At 45.5% G+C, this 22158-nt stretch overlaps 1 protein-coding gene across 7 annotated transcripts in view; it reads right to left on the bottom strand.

The window, feature by feature from the left end:
* TTC28 (tetratricopeptide repeat domain 28) overlaps positions 1–22158 on the bottom strand; it is a 199974-nt gene that overhangs the window by 43824 nt on the left and 133992 nt on the right. For 4 of the 7 annotated variants that reach the window (XM_069794498.1, XM_069794499.1, XM_069794500.1 and 1 more), the window contains one exon: positions 8463–8970. The exons of 1 other annotated variant lie outside the window; for it this stretch is intronic. In XM_069794498.1, the coding sequence (XP_069650599.1) occupies positions 8463–8970 (508 nt within the window). Of the gene's footprint in view, positions 1–2816; positions 2938–4159; positions 4266–8462; positions 8971–22158 lie in introns of those variants that run through there. 2 more of the 7 variants (XM_069794503.1, XM_069794504.1) reach the window with 2 other exon arrangements.

Here is a 22158-nt window from a genome sequence, read left to right as displayed (position 1 = left end):
GCACTGCAATCATGATCAAAGCTAGTGCTCAGGGCAGGAGGGACTGGCTCCCTGGTACCTTAGTCCAGCTCCTGGCCAAATCCTTCCTCAGCTCCAATGAGCCTGTGGCTCAAATTGATCAGCATGAGCTATTGCATCTCTAGCTGATGCATGCTGATGTTTCCCTCTGGTATGACAAGGGAAGGTTGTGGCAGCAAGGATGGGATGAACTGAGCTGAGCGACCTCACGTGAATATATTTTGGCCCTCCATCTCCTATCTGGAGACGTGGCCAGTGCTGGAGCTCAGAGGACAGCCACACTGCCACACACAGCAGAATGCTCACGGGAAAGACCAGTGATTTCTGCAAAAACCCACAAAGTAATTACAAGGTGAAATTGGATTGGACACAAAGCTATGTAACTTAGAAACTGCAAAAAACAGTCTCTGTGAAAGCATCCCATTGCTTCAGAAACTAAAAAAAGATGGAATTAGCTAAATCCCTCCCCTGGAAACAACAAGAGGTGTCTGAGCTGGAAGCAGGCAGAACCAGCGCTGCCCCAAGGAGCCTGCGCTCCCAGCCCTGTCTCCTGAACGCTGTGTCCCTACCAGCCAGCACCTCAGGGTGCTTTGGCTCTGGCATGGGCAGCCAGGCCCTGCCCAGCGAGACGCAACACAGCAGGCCCCATCTGTGAGAAAGCTAAACACATGGCTCATTGAAAACCAGCCCTGAAAACACAGGGTTTCCAGAATAAGAGGACGACCAAGCTTTTCCTAATCTCTTACTGCTAACTGGACAGACTCCTCAAGGAGACAAGACATGCCCTTGCTCTCCACCAGCAGCCCTCACCACCTCCTCTGAGGAATCAGGTGTAGGAAAGCACTCAGCTTGAAGTGAGCGTAAAAGGGTGAGAGGCCAGAAAACATGTTAAAAGCAAATTTGAGTTCAGCTGACTGCCTAGATAACTTGTTCTTTGATAAGATTCCTCCTAATTAAGAGTCAGAAAGCAGAAAAGAGGAGAAAAAAAATTATTAAAAATTTTTAGCGGTGACTTTGGCACAAAGGAAGTGAGCGCTACTCAAGATGTACCAATGAAACCCAGTTAAGAAGCACTGCTGACACAGAGAAGGATGGGATTATTATGGAGGAAAGACTGGACAACCGTATGTACCACAGCAACAAGAATGGGGTGATGAAAATCAGCAGTAAACTACGTGAAGACATGGACTTCAAGACTACGAGGGCAGGGAGTCATCATCTGGAAGTGAGAAGAGAAGGAGCTATCCAGTGAATTGATGTATTTCCAGTAAAGAAAGATAAATGCGATTCCTGTTAGACACAGGAGAGCTAATCAATTTACAGACCAATGCTGGTGTAATCACAGAGGGGCATCAACCATAGAAATTATTTTCACCACCAGAGTGCCAAGGCTCCAGAACAGCCCTATAGTAGGATAGTGAAGCAAACAAAACAGCACTGTTAAAATGGCACATGGTTAGTTTATGAATCATGGTATTTGTATTACACGGTATGTGCAATAACAGGAGACTGGATTCAATGCCACAGGAGGCATCTTCCATGTCTCTCAGTTTAATCATTGATTCCCCTGGTAACTCGGAGCTTCTACAGCTTTTCTGGGAGGGTATCTGAGGCCAGCAACAACCACTCATGGGCCAACGAATTACACTGGGAACATGGACATCCCTTATTGTTGGAGCACACACTGCCTCAAAACCACATTGTTTGCCCCCATGAGTTGCAGCTTGCACTACCATGGTGCTGCACAGCGCACATACCATTTGCTCTTAGGCCACCTTCCAAAAAATGCTTATACCACCAAATCATGACATGACCCATAATACCCCAGGCAGAAGTGGCTGCTGCAGGACGTGAATGAACTCCTCAGTGAGCCTCTCTATAAAAAAAAAGCACATTCATAGATCATTTCCTAATGCTTCATTAATGCCAAGAGTGTCATGCTGAGAAATAAAACATAGCCTTACTTCTCAAGGAACAGAGTAGGAAAAATGTCACCAGGACACTGCCAGGAGCTATCAGCCACAACTGCCTGAGGTCTGCAGATGCCAACAGCCTGAAATACAGAGTAACAGGACAGGCAGAAGGAAGACTGGCTGTAAAGTCAGACACCTGGAGGAACTCAGAATGGCATGCAGACCTTTCCCACCACATGGCCGGAAACACACACCCACCTAGATCTTACAGAGAGACTACAGCGACATAGTCTGCCAGAGATGCACGGGCACCACAGACTGGCTGCTTACACCTACAGAGCCTTGCTGCCCTAGTGCCTGGAAACAAGAGCAATCACCTAGTTCACTCCCCTGCTGTGTTGCTGCTACTCAGTGGGTTCCCATCATCCTTTCTGTACACGCTGTCTTTCCTGCCCTAATTTCCAAGCATACTGCTCTGCCTCCCTCCCATCAAATGGCAACTGTGTTTTCCCATCCTCAGTCTATCCTCAGCTATACACTTAAAATTACTGTCAAAGCCAGAGACAACCTTGGCCCTGGACTGGCAGACACATGCCTTGCTCTCAGGGGATGATGACTCTACACCTTGCTACTGGTTTCATGTATGTTTTATCTGTGAGCCATGTCAAGTGTGAGCTGTTTCACATTCTTTCCCATGTCCTGCATGATGCAAGCTCCTTAGCTGCAACCTTAGGCAACAAAACAACTGCAAGAAACAGACCAGATGCCTCTTAGGGAAGAGAGATGCTCATTTGGGGCTGCAAGGGATCCTGCTCTTGGAACATGCAATAAATAATTTATTTAACCTCCATCTCCCCAAATCTAGATTAGTTTCCAAGTTGATACCTTAGATACCAAGATGACACCCAAGCAGGTCTGGCCTGTGGTTTGGTGCTTCTGTTGTCCACATGGCACTGAGATGGGAAAATTTAGGCTGAGAAAAACATCTGCAAAGCTGCTCTCTGCAAGAGGTGTTGGGAGCAGTGTGGAATGCAAGTTCCTGCTTTTAGCACCTAGTACATTAAAAAAATGCATTAAGAGATAACGTCAGGAGCTTGGTGTGAAATCCATCCTTCAGCTTACAATTTCTCTCGTGCCCCAAAAATCCTTCTAAATAGCTCTTGTACTAGTGTATCTATTAGCTGTTACGGTCCTCAGGCCAGACCACTGCTGTGTGCAGAGCACAAGACGCTCGATCAGGCTGATGTTCCTCTGGCCACCCATGGATCATCAGCCTTAAGATGTGAATCCTACTGCTGTCACAAAGTTTCTCTCCTTACTTTTCCACCTCAGGCCTCTTATACTCATTGGATCAACATATCTGTTAGTGCTGGAGATTATTTTGGCGCTCAGCTGACTTGACAGAGAAGGAAAAATCTTTGGTATCCAAGGTCATTTAGGAGGCCCTAGTGAGCAGATAGGATGCCACAGCTCAGCCTCAAAGCTTAAGCACTCTGAAGAAACTCCACTGCGAGGAACAGAAAAGTCAGTGCACAGTGGTCACCATTAAAATGCCATTGACAACTCAGATGCTGTGTCCACAGGAGTGGTGGATGAAAGATGAGGGTGCTAGTGAGAAGTCCTATGCTCACTGTAATTACCTCTCTTCCTCAACATGGAGGAACTCACAATGGAGAGAGTGTCAGGGACACTGACCCAACCCAGACTCTCTCCCACTGCCACTTCATACTATACCTGAGGATAGATAAGAAAAGGAGTACCTGGGGCTGGAGATAATACGAATTCCTGCCCCAGGACACAAACCTCTCCTGTCCTGCATGAAGGAAAAGGAAAGTGGGAGAGGACGATAGCAAGTCAGACACAGAGCATGGCTTTGAAAGGCAAACAGCAGCCAGAGAAGTAAAATTCATACTAGAGATTAGGGCAACAGGTTACTGAAACAGCCAGTGCTGCCACGCTCTGGAGAGGCTATGGATGGGGTTTTACCCTGGATGGAGTTTCACCCTGGATACTATGTCCACCAAAAAGGCTGCTCTCTGTCACAAGCCCTGCTTGAGCAAATTCCCAGAATTTAATCTAAAAAATTAAGGTTGCTCTTGGGAAAAGAGGAACCTGGTAAGAGACCCCACACAGCACCTCCTGGTATGTTCGATCATTTGCCAGGGGTAATTACAAAGGACGGCCCAGGAAGGAAAGGTTCTGACTCAGACTCCAAAATCATCACCTACCAAATATATTCTCTCTTTGTGCATTCCTCAACAGACAAAAATGAGGTTCGTAGATGGATGGGAGATGAAGCCTTCACAGTTCTAAAGGTTTTAGTCAGCCTCTTTACTGCCAAGAAAGGAGAAAAACAGTGAGCAAATGTTTACGAGGAGATATCCAGGACAAAACCAAGCAGCATAACAGAGAACAAAGCTGTGCTCTCCTCGAGCTGTTTGCTCGAGCTGTCACCCATCTGTTGTGGCACTTAAGGAAGAAGGATCCAGAAATACACTGTCACTTCAAAACATCAGCATTCTGACTCATTCTTACAGCTATAATTACTGACTTCAAAATAAAAGATACGTCTTATGGTCAGGCAGCTAGACTACGTTCTGTAATAGTACACGAAGGATGCAGTAGAACAGACCCAAGACAGGAACCCAGCAGACGTGAGGGGAGATGGCCAGAGAAAGCCTTTACTACCTTATACAGTATAAACCACCAAAAATGGCACAAATTACATTAATCCACAAGCTTTCTTTCTTTAATGATGAATACAGTTAGAACTGGGTAGAAACCTGTATGACATCAGAAAAATCATCATAAAAGCTACATTCTGCCTATGCACATCACCGATTTTTCCAGTTCAGGCAACAAATTGTAAGAGGAGAGATAATGTGTCAGATGAACTTTGGAACAGTCTTTGTAGCTCCTGTGCTGGAGCCCAGCAAGCAATTACGACAGAAGTCAAAGGGACCTCCAGTCTCCCACTAGCATTAGCCAGCGCAGAACAAACCTCTGCGTCGTGATGGGGTCACAGCTACACCATGGCCTCCAGCTTAGACTGAGGTAACATCACTCTTGACTGAACCTGCTCTTTCAGAATGAAATAGGAACATGCTGAAAGTTGAAACAGCAAACCTCGTTCTGAAGCTCACCCATGTCCCAGCCCTCTCCTTGGTGCAGACAGCAGAGCCTAACAGCATCATCCTCTGATGCATGCTCTGCTGCAATGCAGCTGGCTGGATAAGCGCACCTGTGAGAGGTCGGAGATGAGGGAAAAAGGTCTTGGGCAAGTTAGCTAGTCCTTCAGCAACTGGGGAAGAGACAGCCAAACATAACATTTTTTGATCCTAACTGCAAAAACGCTTCAAAAGAAAATACCTGGCACCTTTGGACAACACGACAAGCACGTGAAGATAGGCAGGCATAGAAGTTCTCTTCTAACTGCAAAGAGATGCTAAGCACCAAGGCAGAGACTTGAAACTGTGTTTTATTAATAATCTGAAGTGTCCTCTCTCCATGGCAATGGGAACCCTTAAGAGCTGCAGAGGCTGGGAAGCCAGCTCTCTACACGGAGCCTTGGCATTTGGAAACACCATCTGCTTTGCAAAGGTTGACAATCTGAGACTTCTGGTTAAACTCCACATCTCTCTGTTGTGAAGGGCTTGATAACTTGTGACTTGCCCTCAGTCCATTATCTTCTGCTTACTGAGTCACAGAGCGCATTATATCTCCCTGTAGAGCACTACAGCAGCTGGGCTATGTTATATTCCGTGTCTGTCTTGCTCAGCATTAGATAGCATGCTTAAGAGAGCTTTCCATCTAAATCAGTGAAATGCAAACAGAAAATGTCTGTTGCTTCAGCAAAGAGGCCAACTCTTAACATTCTGGCTTGGAAACACACATTTAGATACATTTTTTTGCCTGTCAGCATGGTTATTTTGATGAGGTTTTGTTCTGCATGTGGATTAGATGAAAGAGACAATTAAGACTTGACTTTTTAATTGGTACTGGATGCATTTTAAACAGCAGTAATAGACTTTCTCAACAAGAACTGCATGTTCTCTTTCTCCAGTATAACTTAACTCTGACAGAGAAGACATAAAAATATAGCCAAATAACAGCTGAAACGTGAGATCCTGCACTCAGAAGCTAGGAAAACTATTCTAATACAAAGTGTAGAGTGGCTGAGTCAGCATACCAACCAAAAGTTATATTTAGGCTTAAATCCAACACAAGAAAAACATTCTCTGCTGCACCAAAGCTCTTTCCTTGGTTGTTTTTTTGTTTGGTTGGTTGGGTATTTTTACAAAAATTTCTGGAATTACATGCTGAAAACAGATTAATAATGGTATTTACACAAATTTTCTAGTCCCAACTTGACTAATTTTGAGCCAGCAAAATGGTGAGAGACTTTAAACTGCAAGTGAGTACTGTGAAGGTTCAGAAACAAGAGCAAGTTGCTTTCTTTTGCAGCAGCGTTTGCTTCATTCTGGGATGAGGCAAAGCAACTACAGCGACTATCAGCACTTGCAGCATATTGCTGCGCCCATCTTGTCTCACCATTTCTGTACCAGTTTGTTGGGTTTTTTTTGTGATGCTGAGTAAGACAGAGACAGACTACATTAAACATACAGGCAATTAGAAGAAATCCTACAGAACTTGAATTAAGCTCTTTCTTCTAGCAAAAGAGCTGTGGTCTGCCCAATGGCAAAGGGCTCATGAAAACAGGAGACAATACGGAAAACCCACGATGGCTCATCACCACACTGATGTAGGGAAGAAAAACAATACCAACTGACAGCTTCCATTTCCCCAGACTGCATTTCCTCACTTTCCTGGATTTGCTCAGAAAGAACTGGGGCAATTCTCCAGAAAGCAGCAAGTGCTTTGGAGAGGAGGCAAACGAAAGTAGTTCTGATCTCTGGATGTTTGCCAGTGCTGCTCAGAGCACACCCACCCCCATTTTATAGGTGCTCACGGCTGAACACAGCCGTGCCATCTCCCAGTAACACAATCAGAACAGCCTGCACACCCCATGTTCGGCTTCCACTGGAAACAAAATGCATTAAGTTAAGCTTCACAGCAAGAGGAACTTTCCCTCAGTCCCAACCATGAGCTGGGAAACCAGTGTGATCCCAAAGCATAGCCAAGGACGATGTCTCCATCTCCCCCACCAAGGACCCAGAGCTTACACCTTGCCCTGCTCCCTGCCTGGACAACCCAAGGTCCCGTTCCTCCACATGGGCCCCTCTATCCCTGCCACAGACTGGTGGATCCCTCACGTCTCTGCATCTCCCCAAGACCAGTCCCATGCTGGCAGCAGAGATGGCCAATGTAGTTTATGCTTTGCTAGATGCATCTGCTTTTGTTCTCTGCAAAAGCCCTTACATAGGTTAGAGGAAGCCAGATGCAAAGCTTCATCCCCCCAGCCCTCTTGCCTGTTGGGTGCTCTGCCATACGAACAGAAATGTTATCAATGCTCACTGGTCTCTAATGCTAAGCATGCCACAAGCGCTTTTGCCTCACAAACCTATTTTTGCCTCACACATCTGCCCTAATTTGTGTAAAGTAGGAGATTCGCAACAATAATTAGAAAGCTAGGACTGTTTTGTTTTCTCCAGCTCACCTTATCTTCTTTATTCAGCCTCTGAAGACTTAGCTATTAAGAGAAATTAAGTAATTCATCAAGCCCTTTTCAATTACCTGCTGTTGATAACATCAGAGTACAATTAGCATCTACAAATGAACCAAGTGCCAACTGCCAAGCAGAAACAGAAGCTAATTTACAGCGTGGGGCAGCCTGCAAGAGCTGAGATTCAGGGGCTGCCAGCAAACACATATTTTGTTATACCAGCAACAGCCCTGTTCTGCCACTCCCAGCCAGCTGAGAACACATCCTTAATGACAGCTGGAACATCAGCAGCACAAATACCACATCCCATGGCAGAGATGGAAATCCATGTTTGTTCGCTTCCACATCTATCACCGTGAAGAAGCAGCAGGAATGGACTTCACTCTGACGTAATGCAGTCCTTCCCAGCCTGCCAGCAGGATGCCAATGACTCTCCTTAGAAGAACACAAGACTCCTACATTCTATTATTTTAATGGGTACATTCTGAAAACAAACTTAGGATTTGACCCATGTGTCTCCCAACTTACAAGGCAGCAATACATTGACATTTCCAGCTGACAAGCTCCCAAAGAAATGGCCAGGTAATAAACCAGGTCACTTCCTGCCCTAGTGCAAGACTTACACTTACTTCTGACACCTAAATAGCTCTTCAAATGCACTTTACCTTTTCATTTCCCTTTTGCCATAAGCTTGTGCTTTCTGGTGTCTTTCTGAGCAGGTTAATAATTGAACATGGGATACATTACATCAGCACACAATCTGCCAAGTGCCTGTTTAATTTATGAAGACAGCCTGGTGAAACTGGGGTAACTAAGACAATAGCACACAGAAAACCTCCTGCATCCTGGCAGCAGCTCTGACAGTCACGGCACTCCCTGACAAATTCTGCTCCATGTCAGGGCCTTACCTAGATTGGAGGAGGCTCTGCCTTCAGCAGCTCGGTCCTGCAGGCTCTCAGCGATGTGCAACTGTTCTTCATGGTACTGCTTAGCCCTCTCCAGGTCCTGCATACATCTAGCTGCATGGCCCAAGCCAGCATAAGCTCGCATCTCAATGGCCTTCTCAGCCAGCTCCTGGGCCAACTCCAACACATAGTTGTGGTAGGACATAGCTTTGTCGAAATTTCTCCGGTAGTGGTAAGCACTGCCTAGGTTGCTGTAGGCTCGAGCTTCCTCCCGCTTGTTCCCCAGCTCCTTGGCGATCTTAAGATGTTGTTCATGGCACTGCACTGCATTTTCAAAATCCCCCATTGCAATGTACACTGCTCCCATGTTGCCCAGCTCCCGCGCCTCAGAGAGCTCATCTTTGGACTGCTTTGCAAGGAGGACACACTGCTTGTGGCTAGCCAGTGCATTTGGGTAGTCCCCAATGGCTGTGTACACATGGCCCAGACTGCTCAGTGCTGAGGACGCTGCCTGCAGGGATAAGAGAGAAAAAATAAGTACAAGTATGCATGGCAACAAGTCAGATGGCCCCAGTCCTAGAAATCAAAGCCACAAAAGGCCACTCTGGAGAAAAAATGTGACTACCAGCTAGAAAACCTACTCTCTGCAGTTCTTCTACACCCCTCAGGGCAGTTCAGGTGGAGGCAGCAGGAACGAGGTTGACTCAGGAAAACAAGGCTAGGATTATCTCTTTCTCTGAAGCATACAGTGTGCATGTGTACCTGGTAGAGGGGAAGTATGGCACTGCAAAGATGCAGAGACCACCGAGGAAACACAGAAAGTGATCGCTGCAGAAAACTGCCCTACAGGACCAGCCTGAGCTGCCTCCCAGAGCAGCACTTCTGTAGGCAGCCACACCTCATGTCACCTCTCATAACTACTTTAACATCTACACCAAGTCCTGCTAACACAGCCAATGATCCTGTCCATGGCAGCTCTTAAGAAAGCAGACAAATAATGATATTCACCTGCAGAGAACATTGCAAACAAATGCTTGCTCTGTTCCACCCTCCACCCAGTAAGCTCACATCAAAGCAACAGACTCCTGAGACTCTGCAGGCTGATGCCAAAGCACCGTCAGAGATCAGCAGCAGAATGCGTAACTTGACATAACCATGCTGCAGGTTGAGCCACCATGAGGACTCTGCAGTCTCTTCTTTCCAGGCTAAACAGTCATTGAATAGCTGCTGCTGGAAAACTTACACTGGCAGCCAGAACTCAGCTGGGAGAAGGGAAGTGCTTCTGCTGCTTATCTTGCAATACCAGTAGGCCAGAGTGCAGTCACCAGCATCTTCACGTACTTCTGCTTGGCCAATCACACCATGCTCCCAAGAGCACAGTTCTTACTGTGCAGCATCAGGGTCCTTCTAGCACAAGATCACTTGTTATTGAGCCCCGAACCACCTTGGGACTGCAGCAAAGACAACAGTATTTCAGCAGCTGGAGCCTCTGTCCCCTGGGGACATCTTAAATAAATATAGCTATTTGAAAACCTGAGTTCTTACCACTGAGAAACAGCTGTATTTAACAAGACAAATTATTTGAGAATCAAGATTCTTTTGACCACTGCATCTACCAGGATGCAGGCCTTCCTTCCACTGGCAGAGCCAGAGCATACACAGCCAGACAGCAGGGCAAGGAGCCAAGAGCAGGGGTTTGTGCCTTCTGCCTAATGCACATCTGCTGCCTCAGCGTGGCTGTTCACTCCAAAGCCCTGACCCCGAGTCCTCCGTGGTCCCTGCATGTGCATTTCCTTTGCTACCCAGCTGCTGCTGTGACCCAGTTTCACGACAGCCATCTTTTCCAAACCTCCAGAAAGGAGCAGTCAGGGTGAGCGACTGCAGAGAGACTGGTTTCACCCCTCCCTAGCACCCTAGCTCAGGAAAGATCCAGCCCACCCTTCCATCTGAGATGGTGACACAGCATCTCAGGACACTTGTCCTTGCTGTTTGAAATGGCATAGCCCTGTGCTACCAACAAAGAGGCAGCCTCACCCTTTTCCTATCCTTGGCTATGCACTCCCACAGGCTAGTGTTCTTGTTCATGCAGTGAATTCTGAGCTCCCTGATCACCTGTTCAAATTTCCTATCTCCTAACAGGCATGATCTTTACACTGAGTGGTGTGATGGGGGGGAAGAGCAGCTCGCCACACCACCAGGCTGCAAGTAGGTGGGGCCCCTTCAGCTGTTCCAGTGTCAGGAAGAAAGGTATGCTCCCTCTGTTCTTGCTTTGCTCAACTGCTGGAGCCACATGTGTGGCATACTTTTATTTTATTTTGCTACTCCCCTCTTGCTATGACTTGGATGGCCCTCCAATGCAGCTGATATTGGTGCTTTTTGTTTAAGAAGCAAGCACACTTTAGCGTTCTGGGTGCAGTATCCCTAGGCGCAACACCAAGATCTCTTCCATGAAATGGCATTCCACATGGTAACCGCAAGCCATGCAACTGACAGCACCTCACAGGTCATGCCAACCAGCTTGGACATCACAGAGCTGGAGAAAGGCTTCAGTGCAACACCACTGATAAAAACACCAGACTAACCCCCAGAGAATGCAAGGCGAGCTGTAAAAACTGAGTTTCTTGCTCTGCACGCATGAGACGTGACTCAGACCACAACTCCGCAGCAAGGTTCAGACAGCAAGCAGACCTCTGGGGTTAAATTCACCCAAGACTTTGCAGATTCAAGCCCACCTCTTTTAACTGTTCTAAGCAGCTGCTTCTTCCACACTACAAGCGCACAGAAATGTACACTGACATCAAGGTTGGAAGAAAAACACTTGCTTAAATTAAGCAGCTGGAGTAGCTAAGGGATAGTGGTGGCTTCCCATCAGTGCCCAGAGTGGCCATGATGAACCTCTCCAACCCACCCAGCATCAGACCAGGAAGTCCTGCCACCTTTTCCCTGTGAAGTCGTACATCTGCCCCCACAAGGTACACAACTTAGGGAGCTTTCCCTCACCCTGGACACTCGCCTCACCTTGAAGAACTGGTATATTCCTGCTTGGCTCCCACCTGCAGACTGGCTATGCCCCACAGATGAAGGATTTTAATTCCCTTCTCCAAGGCAAATGATTAACCTCTTCCTGACCATGCTATCTAGAGATCAGATATAAAAACAAAGCGAATCAGAATAAGAGAGCTGGCTCAGCACCTCTCAGCTGGAACCACATTTTGCTATTGAAATTACATCCCTGAAGAAATGAGCCTTTCATGACTTTCAAAAACAGTGGCAGCAGAAACCTTCCTAAAGATTATTTTTACTAAAATTGTATCACGATAGGAAGAATAATGCTAAGTCAGGAAGATCTATGGGCCAGGGCAAGAGGCAGAGAGTAAGAGGCAGCAGCATTAACAGAGTAGTATTTCCACACTGAGGAACTGTAAATATGCTGTGCCGAGTCAAATTAATAGGGAAACTATCTTTTCTGATACAAGAACCTGAGGTGCAGATTAGCTATTAAATACAATTTATAGGTCATAAGATAGAGAAGTTATAAGGAAGCTCTCCCTTAGCCAGCTCTGTAAATAGCCAAGCTGCATTTGCTCTCCCTGAGGCATCCTTTCAGACAGCTTAATTATAATGGAAGAACTGCCAGAATTCAAAGTGTCTTGATTTTTTTCACTTAGTGCTGCAGATGAACTTCATTCAATGCAAGGGACAATACAGGCAGAGCAGCAGCCACCATTAGGAAGCCCTGTAGCATCCCTGCAAGGCCATGGTAGCACTCCATGACAGCAGGACGGGAAAGCCTTGGGCTCAGTCCCACAGATGGTGAGAGCAGCACTGGATTTCATGCTGCCAATACATGCTATAATGAACTAGAAATAAGTTGCTTTTGCTGCTGTAATTACCACAGACCAGAGAGGGGAGCAGCTAGCAGCAACTCTTCAGTGACATAGTTACAGGCTGGGGATAAAGCTACTGAACATGCTGTCACATGGTCAAGCGGTTTCTTGGGCTTAGAAGGTGTTTCTCCAACAGCAAGCATCACAGGTGGTGTGAAAACCAGCTAAACCCTCCAGAAATAAATGATTTACAGCCTCTGCAGAAGCACAGGCACTTGGCTCAGAGTATCAGGGACCAAAGGCATATTCACTCCAAAAGTTACCTCTGCAGGACACCCAGCAGAGCATTGCCACCTTCACTTCATTCCTACCTCCCACAACTCCTCATCCCATTGGAAAACTCCACGTCACCAGCTAGACCTGGCATCCAGCTGGCCGCCGCAGGACGGGCACCCAACCGGACAGCAATGCCTCAGGAAGGGATCTGGACCTGCACCGAGAGGGCTGCAGCTCCTTGCTCCTGGAGAGCAGGCACTCGTAGATGTCCCAGACCCTCTTCGGTGCTGCCACGACCAGCTAGGCTGCGCAGGCAGGACCGGCTACCTCCGCACGTGCAGCAGCAGGCAGAGCTGGGAGCAGACTTTCAAGCAGCACAGTGAAGTAATTTTTTGGCTGACACTGGTGAGCAAAGGCTCTTACCTAACAGAGGGTCTGAGGGGGCCTGTCTTGAGGCTTCTACAAAACCAACATGAAAATTTTTGCTCTTTTTAATACATTTTTACACAAATCTTCATGAAAATTAATAAATACATAGTATTGAGTCATTTACAATCTCACTAGGAAAAATAATGGAAAAAAATAGATACATGCAGACATCTTGCACAAGCCCAGACCAAAATACTGCATGGGGCCCATTACAGTCTTCAATGTGTATCGGAGCTCCCTTCATCTTGCTGGTGAGCAAAAAATTCACTGCTGCACAGAACAAACCAGTAGGCTGGCACAACACAATCAGCAGAACTGATTTAGCAGCCTCATTGATTTTGAAAGACAGGCCACTACCACCACTTCTGATATAGCTGGGGAGAAAATGGAAGTGTCTTTCTGGAAAACAAGGTGTCAGTGAAAACTGGTGTCTCCTGGGGCTGCTAAAAAAAAAAAAAAAAAAAAAGTGGACATTTATGCATGCAGATTGCTGAATAAGATGAGCTATGGCAAAGAGCCATGTAGACAGACTCAGATGATATTAATGGGCCACGGCTAAGGAAAAGAGGCATAAATGGAAAGCAGCAGATCTCAGACTTTCTGTGCACAAGAGAAACTTGACAGATGCAGAGACTGCTCATACTGTACATGGGAAGACCTCTTTAGGAGGTCTCCTAGACTGGGAAGTGGATCATAGGATGCAAAATCTGTGTGGCTGGAAATGTTTCTTCTCAGGGCTCCTAATCCCTTTGCCCAACAGCATTTCCAGGCTCACAGTAAAGACCTAGAATGAAGGGTACAAGCTTGGCAACTGTTCTTAGGGCATGCAAAAAGACTTGGCTTACATATCTGAGTGCCCAGGGCTGGATCGTCCAAACCAGAATGTGGGAGGAGGACAAGTGAAGCAGAAAAGAAAAATAAGTAGAAAGAGACAAAAAGAGAAATGGAAAATGAAGGGTAAAGAGCTGACAAGAAATAGCCCAGCTTGATTAGAAAGCTGGGGCTGTTCCAGAGGCTTGGCTGTTGCTCACATAGACAGCTAGACAAAGGCAGGAAAGGCTGCCTCTACCCTCTGCCATGGCCTTCACACCAATGGTCCCCACATGTTTTATTCTGCAGCAGCTTCTACTGTTAACTGATCCGAGAGAAGCACTTCCCAATCATCTTGGAGTCTGCATGAGCAGAGCCTATGGCAATTCTGGCTTCCCCAGGGCTGGTTTCATGCAGCATCTCTTCTCCAGCAAGATAACTATTCAGTACTCTCTATATGCTCATGGGGGCAATCAGTGGAAAGACTGTGGAGCTTGACATTAAAGCAGTGTTTAGAAACAATTTGGTGATTACATCTGCTGGGGGACACCAATGACTCACTTCAGGGGGTTAGTAATAGGATTCCAGAAGATAAATTCATCACTGTATACTTAATAAAATCCTCTGCATAATAGGATCCACCGGGAACTCTTAAGTGGCTCACACGTTGGGCCAACAGGGTAGGGGTATTCCCATATGCACTGGCAGGAGTCAAAACGTTGCAGTGAGAGTACAAAGTTGACACATGTGAAACAGACTCCAGCTGTGCTAGCACAAACCTCTGCTTGGTAGCAGGGTGATGGGAGACTACAGCTTCATACCAGTGGAGTTTTGCATCAGCAAACAAAGAAAATCAATGCTTTATATATCTGACAAAGACAAATTTTACAGTGGGAGTTGCTTACACCTCCAATTATGCCATTTATCACTTTAATAGAAAGCAGATTCTTCTGCCACTGAGCTGAGGCACAGAAGGGAGTTCTGAAAAAGGCTTCTAATTGCTCTCTTTTTCTTGGGAGCAACAGCCAGCTTAGTTTTTTCAGCTGAATAAGGTAGAGTCTGATGTTAAGCAGATGTGCATCACAGAATGACAACTAATAGGGACCTAGTGACTTGGAGACATGTGTTTCTTAGATATTTCACCCCTGCCAGAGAATGGTCATTTCCCAATTATGTTACATTTAAACAATTCTTTAACTGAATGCACAGCCTCCTTAAATGAGAACATTGTATAATAATCCTAAAATGGGCAAGGTGAAAATGCTCTGCCTGGTATCCTACTATTAAGGTAGCTTTAACCCCTAAACACAGGCACCAATTAGGATTGATCAGAAATTGAGCTTTCATAGCCAAGGTGGGGAAATAACTGGCATGGACTAAGCGTTTCTGAAATCCAAAAGCCTGACTGCAGAATGCTCTTGCATGCTGTTTCCCTCCACTTCCATTCTCCCTCTGGGCAAGGGGTAACAGCAGTGCCTGATCCTACATGATGCAGTGGAGCTGTATCCAAAAGATCAGCCATGCATATTCATAACATCTGTACTCAGGACAGTCAACAGTACGCTCTTTTTGAGAACCAGCTCTTGCTCTTGAATGCAAGCAAAAGTTTCCTGGTTCACTGAGTGTATTTTGGGGGTGGTAAGGGGAAGACAGCTTCAACAGATTGTTTCTGAACACACACACACACACAAAGAAATACTTAAATTTGAAAACATTAACAGGATGAGTTCTGCTGGCTTCACCATAAAGACTAAAATCTCACTTTATCTGACATCAGTGTAACTTTTCCGTATAGGAAGTACAGAGGTTAGCTTACAGTAACGTAACACTGTGTAAGCATTTAGCTCTTTCTCTATGTAAGCTCTGTTTGTTTTATAGGTATGGGCTATGTAGCTGCTGTGCACACAAGCAGGACAGTAGCATAACAGGGGATGAGCACTTTCAGGACCTACCAAAATGATCCAGTGGCTCTAAATTGCACTTTATCTCCACTTCTATTAAGCCCCTTTATCATTTCCTCAGAATCCACCATTATTTCATAACTAGGCTTGCAGATCTACTGATTTACGCACTAATGCAAGTTTCACGCCCAAATACAGTAGGTGCCCAATCAACATTCAAAGTTGCCCTTCCCTCCTCCCTCAAAGGTGAGGCTGATATGCCAGTACCACATCCAGCTTTTTCTTTCATGTGGTATGTTTTTGAAAGTAAGAAAGGAAGTAGCAGGCAATATTCTTCTCCTGTACATTATCTGTACACAGAAAGAAGGAACAGATTTGCTTTTAGGTAATTATTTCCTGAGGGAAAAAAACCAAAAACCAAACACTGGAATCAATATCCTTGTCAAATCCAATTTATTTGTAGAAGGTCTCAGTCTTTTACACAGAAACTACCAAAAAGCAAACCCCAAAGAAGCCAAAGCCATGGAACAGAAGCACTAGTATCCGAATGCCCGGAAGGAACTTTGTAACTACTGCTAACTGAAAGGGAATAACCAGGAATTGATGACACAATAGAAAAACTCAAAATATACAGCAGGAAGAGATAGCTCCAGTCCCTTCTTGATTAATGGATTAAATCCATAGCTCTCCAGGTGTCAAGGACTTGCTGCTTGTGACAGAGGCTGCCATGGGTTGTGCTAACAATCCACTCCCAGCCCTCTCATTCCTTACTTGTTCAGTGAAATGACGTTCTAGAGGACTGATTATTCTTCGTGTTTCATCACAAAAGAATCAGACAAATTATGTGAATCCAGGCAAGCCTGAATAGCACCATGGCTCGACTGTCAGGTTATTCATAATCGGTCATCTTCCTGAAACCAAAGGGTTCAGAGGGAACACTGACTTTCAGCTGCTCATTTGGAGATCAAAATAACAGCCAGAGTGTAAAATCCACTTACTCATCTCCTCCATTATAATTTAGGAGCTAGGTGTCCAGTTCTGCCTAGAAGGCTTGCAAAACCAAACCTGAGTTACTCCCTTAACAGAACTGCAAATATTTTTGACCAAGTTAGCAGTGTTTTGCTGGAAAGCAGTCCTCACCTACACCCATTTCTTAGGAGTAAAACTGCTTGTCACTCATACCGAAGAGGCTGTTCACATTCACTGCGCGAGCCGGTGCAACATCACTCACTGTGCAAAGGCTGGATACCCAGGAGGAGTGTGCTGCTTTTCTGGGGTGGGCTCTGCAGCACTGAATTCTCATTCCACAAAGAAAAGGAAGTCACGCAAAATACACCAGCCCAGGAACACTACAAAGTAGACCTCAGCATCAAGTCTAAGCATCACCTGGGGCTCACATATCTTTATCCCAACTAGCCAAAATTTGGTAGCTTTCTGGACATAGTCTAAAAGGCTCCTGTGTGAAATCACTTTAGGGATGATTGCTGACTTGACATTTTTAGTGATGATGTAAGAAAACAAGCCCTTGTTTAAAACCACAAGCTTCTCTGAGGTGGTGACACTGAGGAGTGACTCATGCCCTGGTCAAAGTCAGTCCTTGAAGAAAAAGCCAGCACGTTACAAACTTGGATCTCACAGAACCCAGAGAAGCTCTTTGTGCAGGCAAAGAAATCTCTAACTCCTACAGTGGCGTGCTGACCTGTGCCAATCCTAACACTACTCTTGCTCATAAAGCTGGATACTACTTCACTGGAAACTGAATTTGGGAAAACCTTGGCTGAGGTGGGCCTTCTGAAAACCCAGAGAGCACTGGTCCCCAAGTTGCAGCTCTTACACAAGCTTTCTATTGCATTTCTTTTACTGCAATCAGGTACAGGCCTCAGCAGAGTGCTAGGTTTTGCAGATACTGTGAGAGGTAAGTAAAACCAGAAGACTGCATTTCTTTCAGCTAAAATCCATGTGCTGTGGAGGTCAAGTGGGGACATTTAAAGGAGATCCTGAGGAAGTATTACATTTCCCTTTTGAGTCACAAGTCCAAACAAAACAAAGCACATGGCCTTTTAGTGCATTCCCAAGTTTCCTGCACTGGGTCAGATTTCCCTTTGTTCTGCTTAATCCTATCACATTTGAACTGGACAAACCTGTATGAATCCAGTCAAGCTGACCTTCTCTAAAAAGAGCTGCTAAAGACAGAAAGAGAAAGGCAAAGAATTTATGTTCTCTTATACAAATCCAACTACTTGATGCTCAAGCACTATGGTTGCTCACATCACTGAACTCATCCTCTCGGCCATGCAGGTAATTCAGTTTAAGATGTAATGCAGCACTAGTGCCCTAGAAGACCCAGAATCCTCAAATGAATTCATATGGCAAGTGTTTTCTTAGCAGCTGGTACTTGGCCTTCCTCCTGGAAAGTAAGCCTTCCTCCAGGGTATGAGGGAGTTTGCTCTGGATCCCTAATGAAGCAAGGCTACTGTCTGCAATGAAAGGCTGAAATCAATGAGGCAAAAGATAGCACCGCACTTTTTAATGAGGGTTTCAATGTATAGCTACATCACAGGTCAGATTTTTGAATCCCAGTGGTTAATTAGAGGCGCCTCAAAGACCAGCTGTTTGAAGTAGAAGTATACACAGGAACAATATGAACTGGAAAGTGTATGTCTGTAGCTTTGTACACCCAGAGCGAAACATCTGGGCCAGACAAAGGCTGAACTTTAGTCAATTGAACAATCGTGCAGGAAGTGTCCAGGAAGACATTCTGCAGACTGAGTCAAATCTCTCAAGTTCTTACTAAGCTGAAATCACAACACCTGCAGAACCTGAGACTTCAAGGGCAGTAGGGGTAAAAATAAAGCTTCTGTCCTGTTAGGAAATCTGGAAAACCAACGTGCCCCACTCTCACCTAATTCTGTACTGGCTGCTTCACGCTCCTCCTTCAGCAGCCCTCCACAGAGGGATTCAGCACACCTGTCCTACTCTGATCTGCTCAGCCAGGTCCTCCTAGCAAGTGGCCAGTATTGAAGTTTCAGTTGTATAAATCAGATCACCCTCAAGCCTCACACAAAATCAGCAATGATTCCAGAAGACATGGACAAGAATCTGCAAACACCTCCTCAAAAAGCTAGGAAAGTATCGGTGCCAGTCTCCTGGTAAGCAAGGAAACTCTTTGGTCCTACGCAGTCCTGAAGATGACAACACTGCTTTTGGTGTAAAGGGCATACCTCTTGTAAAATAAAAAACACTCAAGCCACAACGAGTCTCAACATAGTAACGATCGGGCACATGTGCTGGGATCCCCTATGGAGCTCCCTCATCCTTCAGCTCAGCCTCCTGGCTGATCCCTGGAAATCCTGCTGGGCCCCTCCACCACTTCAGCTGCCAGTCGGGAAACTGCTGCCAATCCAGCCAACGGTGTATCTGGACCTTACCCATTTCTGACAGCACAGGACTGGGAGACTGTGGGCTGAAGCTGCACACTGGGCAGTGAGTGACTCTTGGCAGCTTCACCCCCGCAGTAATAATGAAAATACATATTAAAACCAGCTTGAGATCAGCAAGAAGGCTATGTGATGCTAGGCTTTGTGCAAGGGCTCAGACTAGACAACAACTTTCGAAGGAAAAGCGACCCTTTCTTTCTGCAAGTATCCAGTCCATGAACTGCAAGGGCCTGATCTTTTTACGTTTCTGGTTTCTGCAAGTAATTTTCCACTGAGTTCCTAGGAACTGAGGCTGGTCTCTCACCTCTTTGGAGAGCAGAGATTGGGAGCAGTCTTTTGCTTGAGTGGTTAGCAGCCTGATCAACCATTCTGTTGTTTGTAAATCCTGTGTAAAGTGTCATGGGATTTGGAAAGCTGTTTCTCACGCAGAGGCTGAATCAAAAACCAGCTTGTTTCAATTTCTTGAAAGTATCTCCAGGACTCAAAAGATCCCCTAAAAGAACCCCAGAGAAAAACAGAAGGCATAATGGAGAAACAAGAATGAAGAGGTAATCCCATGTGCTAAAAACGTTTATGAATATAGATGCACCACAGTCACCCATTTATCTTGTCGCTGCTTGACCTTTTTGATAAGGTATTGGGGGTTTTTTTGACACAAGACTAGGAGGACGCTCCTGCCAAGTTACCACCTCTGCAATATATACACACAGTGCTTATGCAATAGGCTGTGGTCCTGTGGTATCAGTAACAGAGACACACTAAGTTCTTAACAAAAGCTCCCATGTCGTTTCCAATCTCTTCTCCTGAAAAAGCTCAAGAAGTGAAAGCTATTTGCTGTTTAATACAGTAGCAGCAGTCACACCCTGAACTTGTCATTCCTGCACTTCTATTAGCAGTGGCTGCATTAACCACTAATATAGATTATCAATTAGCAAAGCCTTCCTTGGCCTGTCCCTTACTTCTGGAACTCCAATCAGATGTGATAAAGCTATAAGGAATAAGGTATATTCTCCTCTTAAGTCTTTCCCGTTCATGCTGCTACAGGCAGCAGATAATCCACTTCTGGCAGACAACTACGTAATAAATTATTTTGAAGTAGTGGCTTCACTACAGAAGAGGAAAAGGGACAGAAAACAGAAAAGCAGAGAAACAAATACCTTTTCTGCTCATTTTCTGCAAAGCTCTGTTGCTTACTGCAGCAAATACTACTTTCCTACTTTTGCCTCCACAGCCCGTTTCTGACATCTTACTCAATGTTTTCATGCACGACAAATTGCTTTAGTCTGAAGACTCGAAAGTTCCAGTTCTCATTTGTGAGGTATTTATATCCTGTCCTCATTTTCCAGACTGTTTGCAAACAAAACAAAATAACTGCGGTCATAAGATTTTCAGATTTTTCCTTCTGAAAAATTTGGCAGCCCCAGGGACAGACACCTCTTCATATGGATGAGTCCCACACAAATGCCATGGGCAGAGAAACTGCTGTGGGCTCCCTCAAGCTGTGGTTAATAAATGAATTTGATTCTTAGCACTCCATCTGAGACTGACAATAAATGAAGCACAAACGAGGAATTAAGTGACCAGGTGATGATCACTTCAGGATCTTCAGTGAGAAAGAGACAAAGTTGGCCCTATGAGGAATTATATTTTAAAATACCTGAAAGCCACTTGAATGCAATAGAAAAGGATCACTGCTATGAATGATAACCCATGCAAAGCTAAATTCTGCATAGAACAGGAGCAGCACCTAGCCCACTGCTGTGCACCCAAGTAACTAACAATACACAAGCAGAAGGGTAAACAGAAGGGATTTCTTGGCAACAGTTAAGATACTGCTCAGGAAGAACACACACACACATAAAGAGCCTGTTTCGCTATGCGGTATGGAAGGTCTGGGTGTGCTTTCTATTTCCCCAAAGATGTGCTACAGAAATCACAACCTAATATAAATGTGATTTCGCAAGCACATGTTAGCTAACCAGAAGTGTCTTCACCTCACTGCATACACTTCTCAAATTCTCTTAAAAATTATCAACAACTGTAAGAAAATCACACACACGTGCAATGTTTCATGCACATTAAGCTTGGGCTGTGACTGCAAAGTGGAATGGGGTAGTAACAGACCAGCCCGTCCCAAAAGACATGCAAGAAGATGGGCTACAGGACTCTAGCCCACCTTCAATGAGCTGGAAGCCTTCATGAAGCCTTCCAGGATGGCCTGAACCACGCCAAGCCAAGAGAAGGTACAGCATGGTGTACTGCCACACAACAGAAGCCAGACAGCTCAGATATGACTGTAGGGACTAAGCCAGTAACAACAAACAGCCTTCCACCACCTCCTACACAACATCTCTCCAGCCTGTACAGGTAAAGGACAGGGAGGTTCACCACCCTCTCTGGAAGCAAAGGGCCAGTGTTTCTGGCTGCTTTATTGTCCCCACAGCCCCTTTTGAGTGGATTGTGCTCTTCTCCAGTTGTTCTCCTGGCCTTCTCCATACAAATATAGCATGTAGCATGTGTAACAAGACGCTTTCATCAACAGTTCACTACATCACATAGCTATAGAGACAGAAGTGCCACATAACTCAGTGGAGTCTGAATCAGCCCCAACCCATACTTAAGAGCTGTTCATCACATAACTGAACAGTTATGTTACAAATGCACTGGACTGATCACAAGCAATATGGACACTGAAGAACAAATTAATTCAGAAAATGTTCTGTACCACAGAAATATCATTCTTTGCTTCCTGAACATACATGGCAGTACAGAGACGAGTGCACTTCTATTTGCTATATGCTAGCTAGTCCAGGTTTTTAGTACAGGCATGGAAACTGTTACCAGTATCAAGTCAGAAAAATGCTTTTTCCAGAACCTCATCACACAGTCTGAACCATTCCTGCTCAACACATGTACCCTTGGCAGCCACAGATGTCTCCTGGGACCTGGCACATACCAGGGTGCCAGCTGTGTGTGCCCTGAAAAGACAGACCCCTGCATGCTTCAAAAATGCAATGCA

The sequence above is a fragment of the Haliaeetus albicilla genome, chromosome 10 (genome assembly GCF_947461875.1).
Source record: "Haliaeetus albicilla chromosome 10, bHalAlb1.1, whole genome shotgun sequence".
NCBI lineage: Eukaryota > Metazoa > Chordata > Aves > Accipitriformes > Accipitridae > Haliaeetus > Haliaeetus albicilla.
The sequence above is the reverse complement of the archived record's forward strand: the minus strand, read 5'-3'. Positions and strand labels throughout refer to the sequence as shown.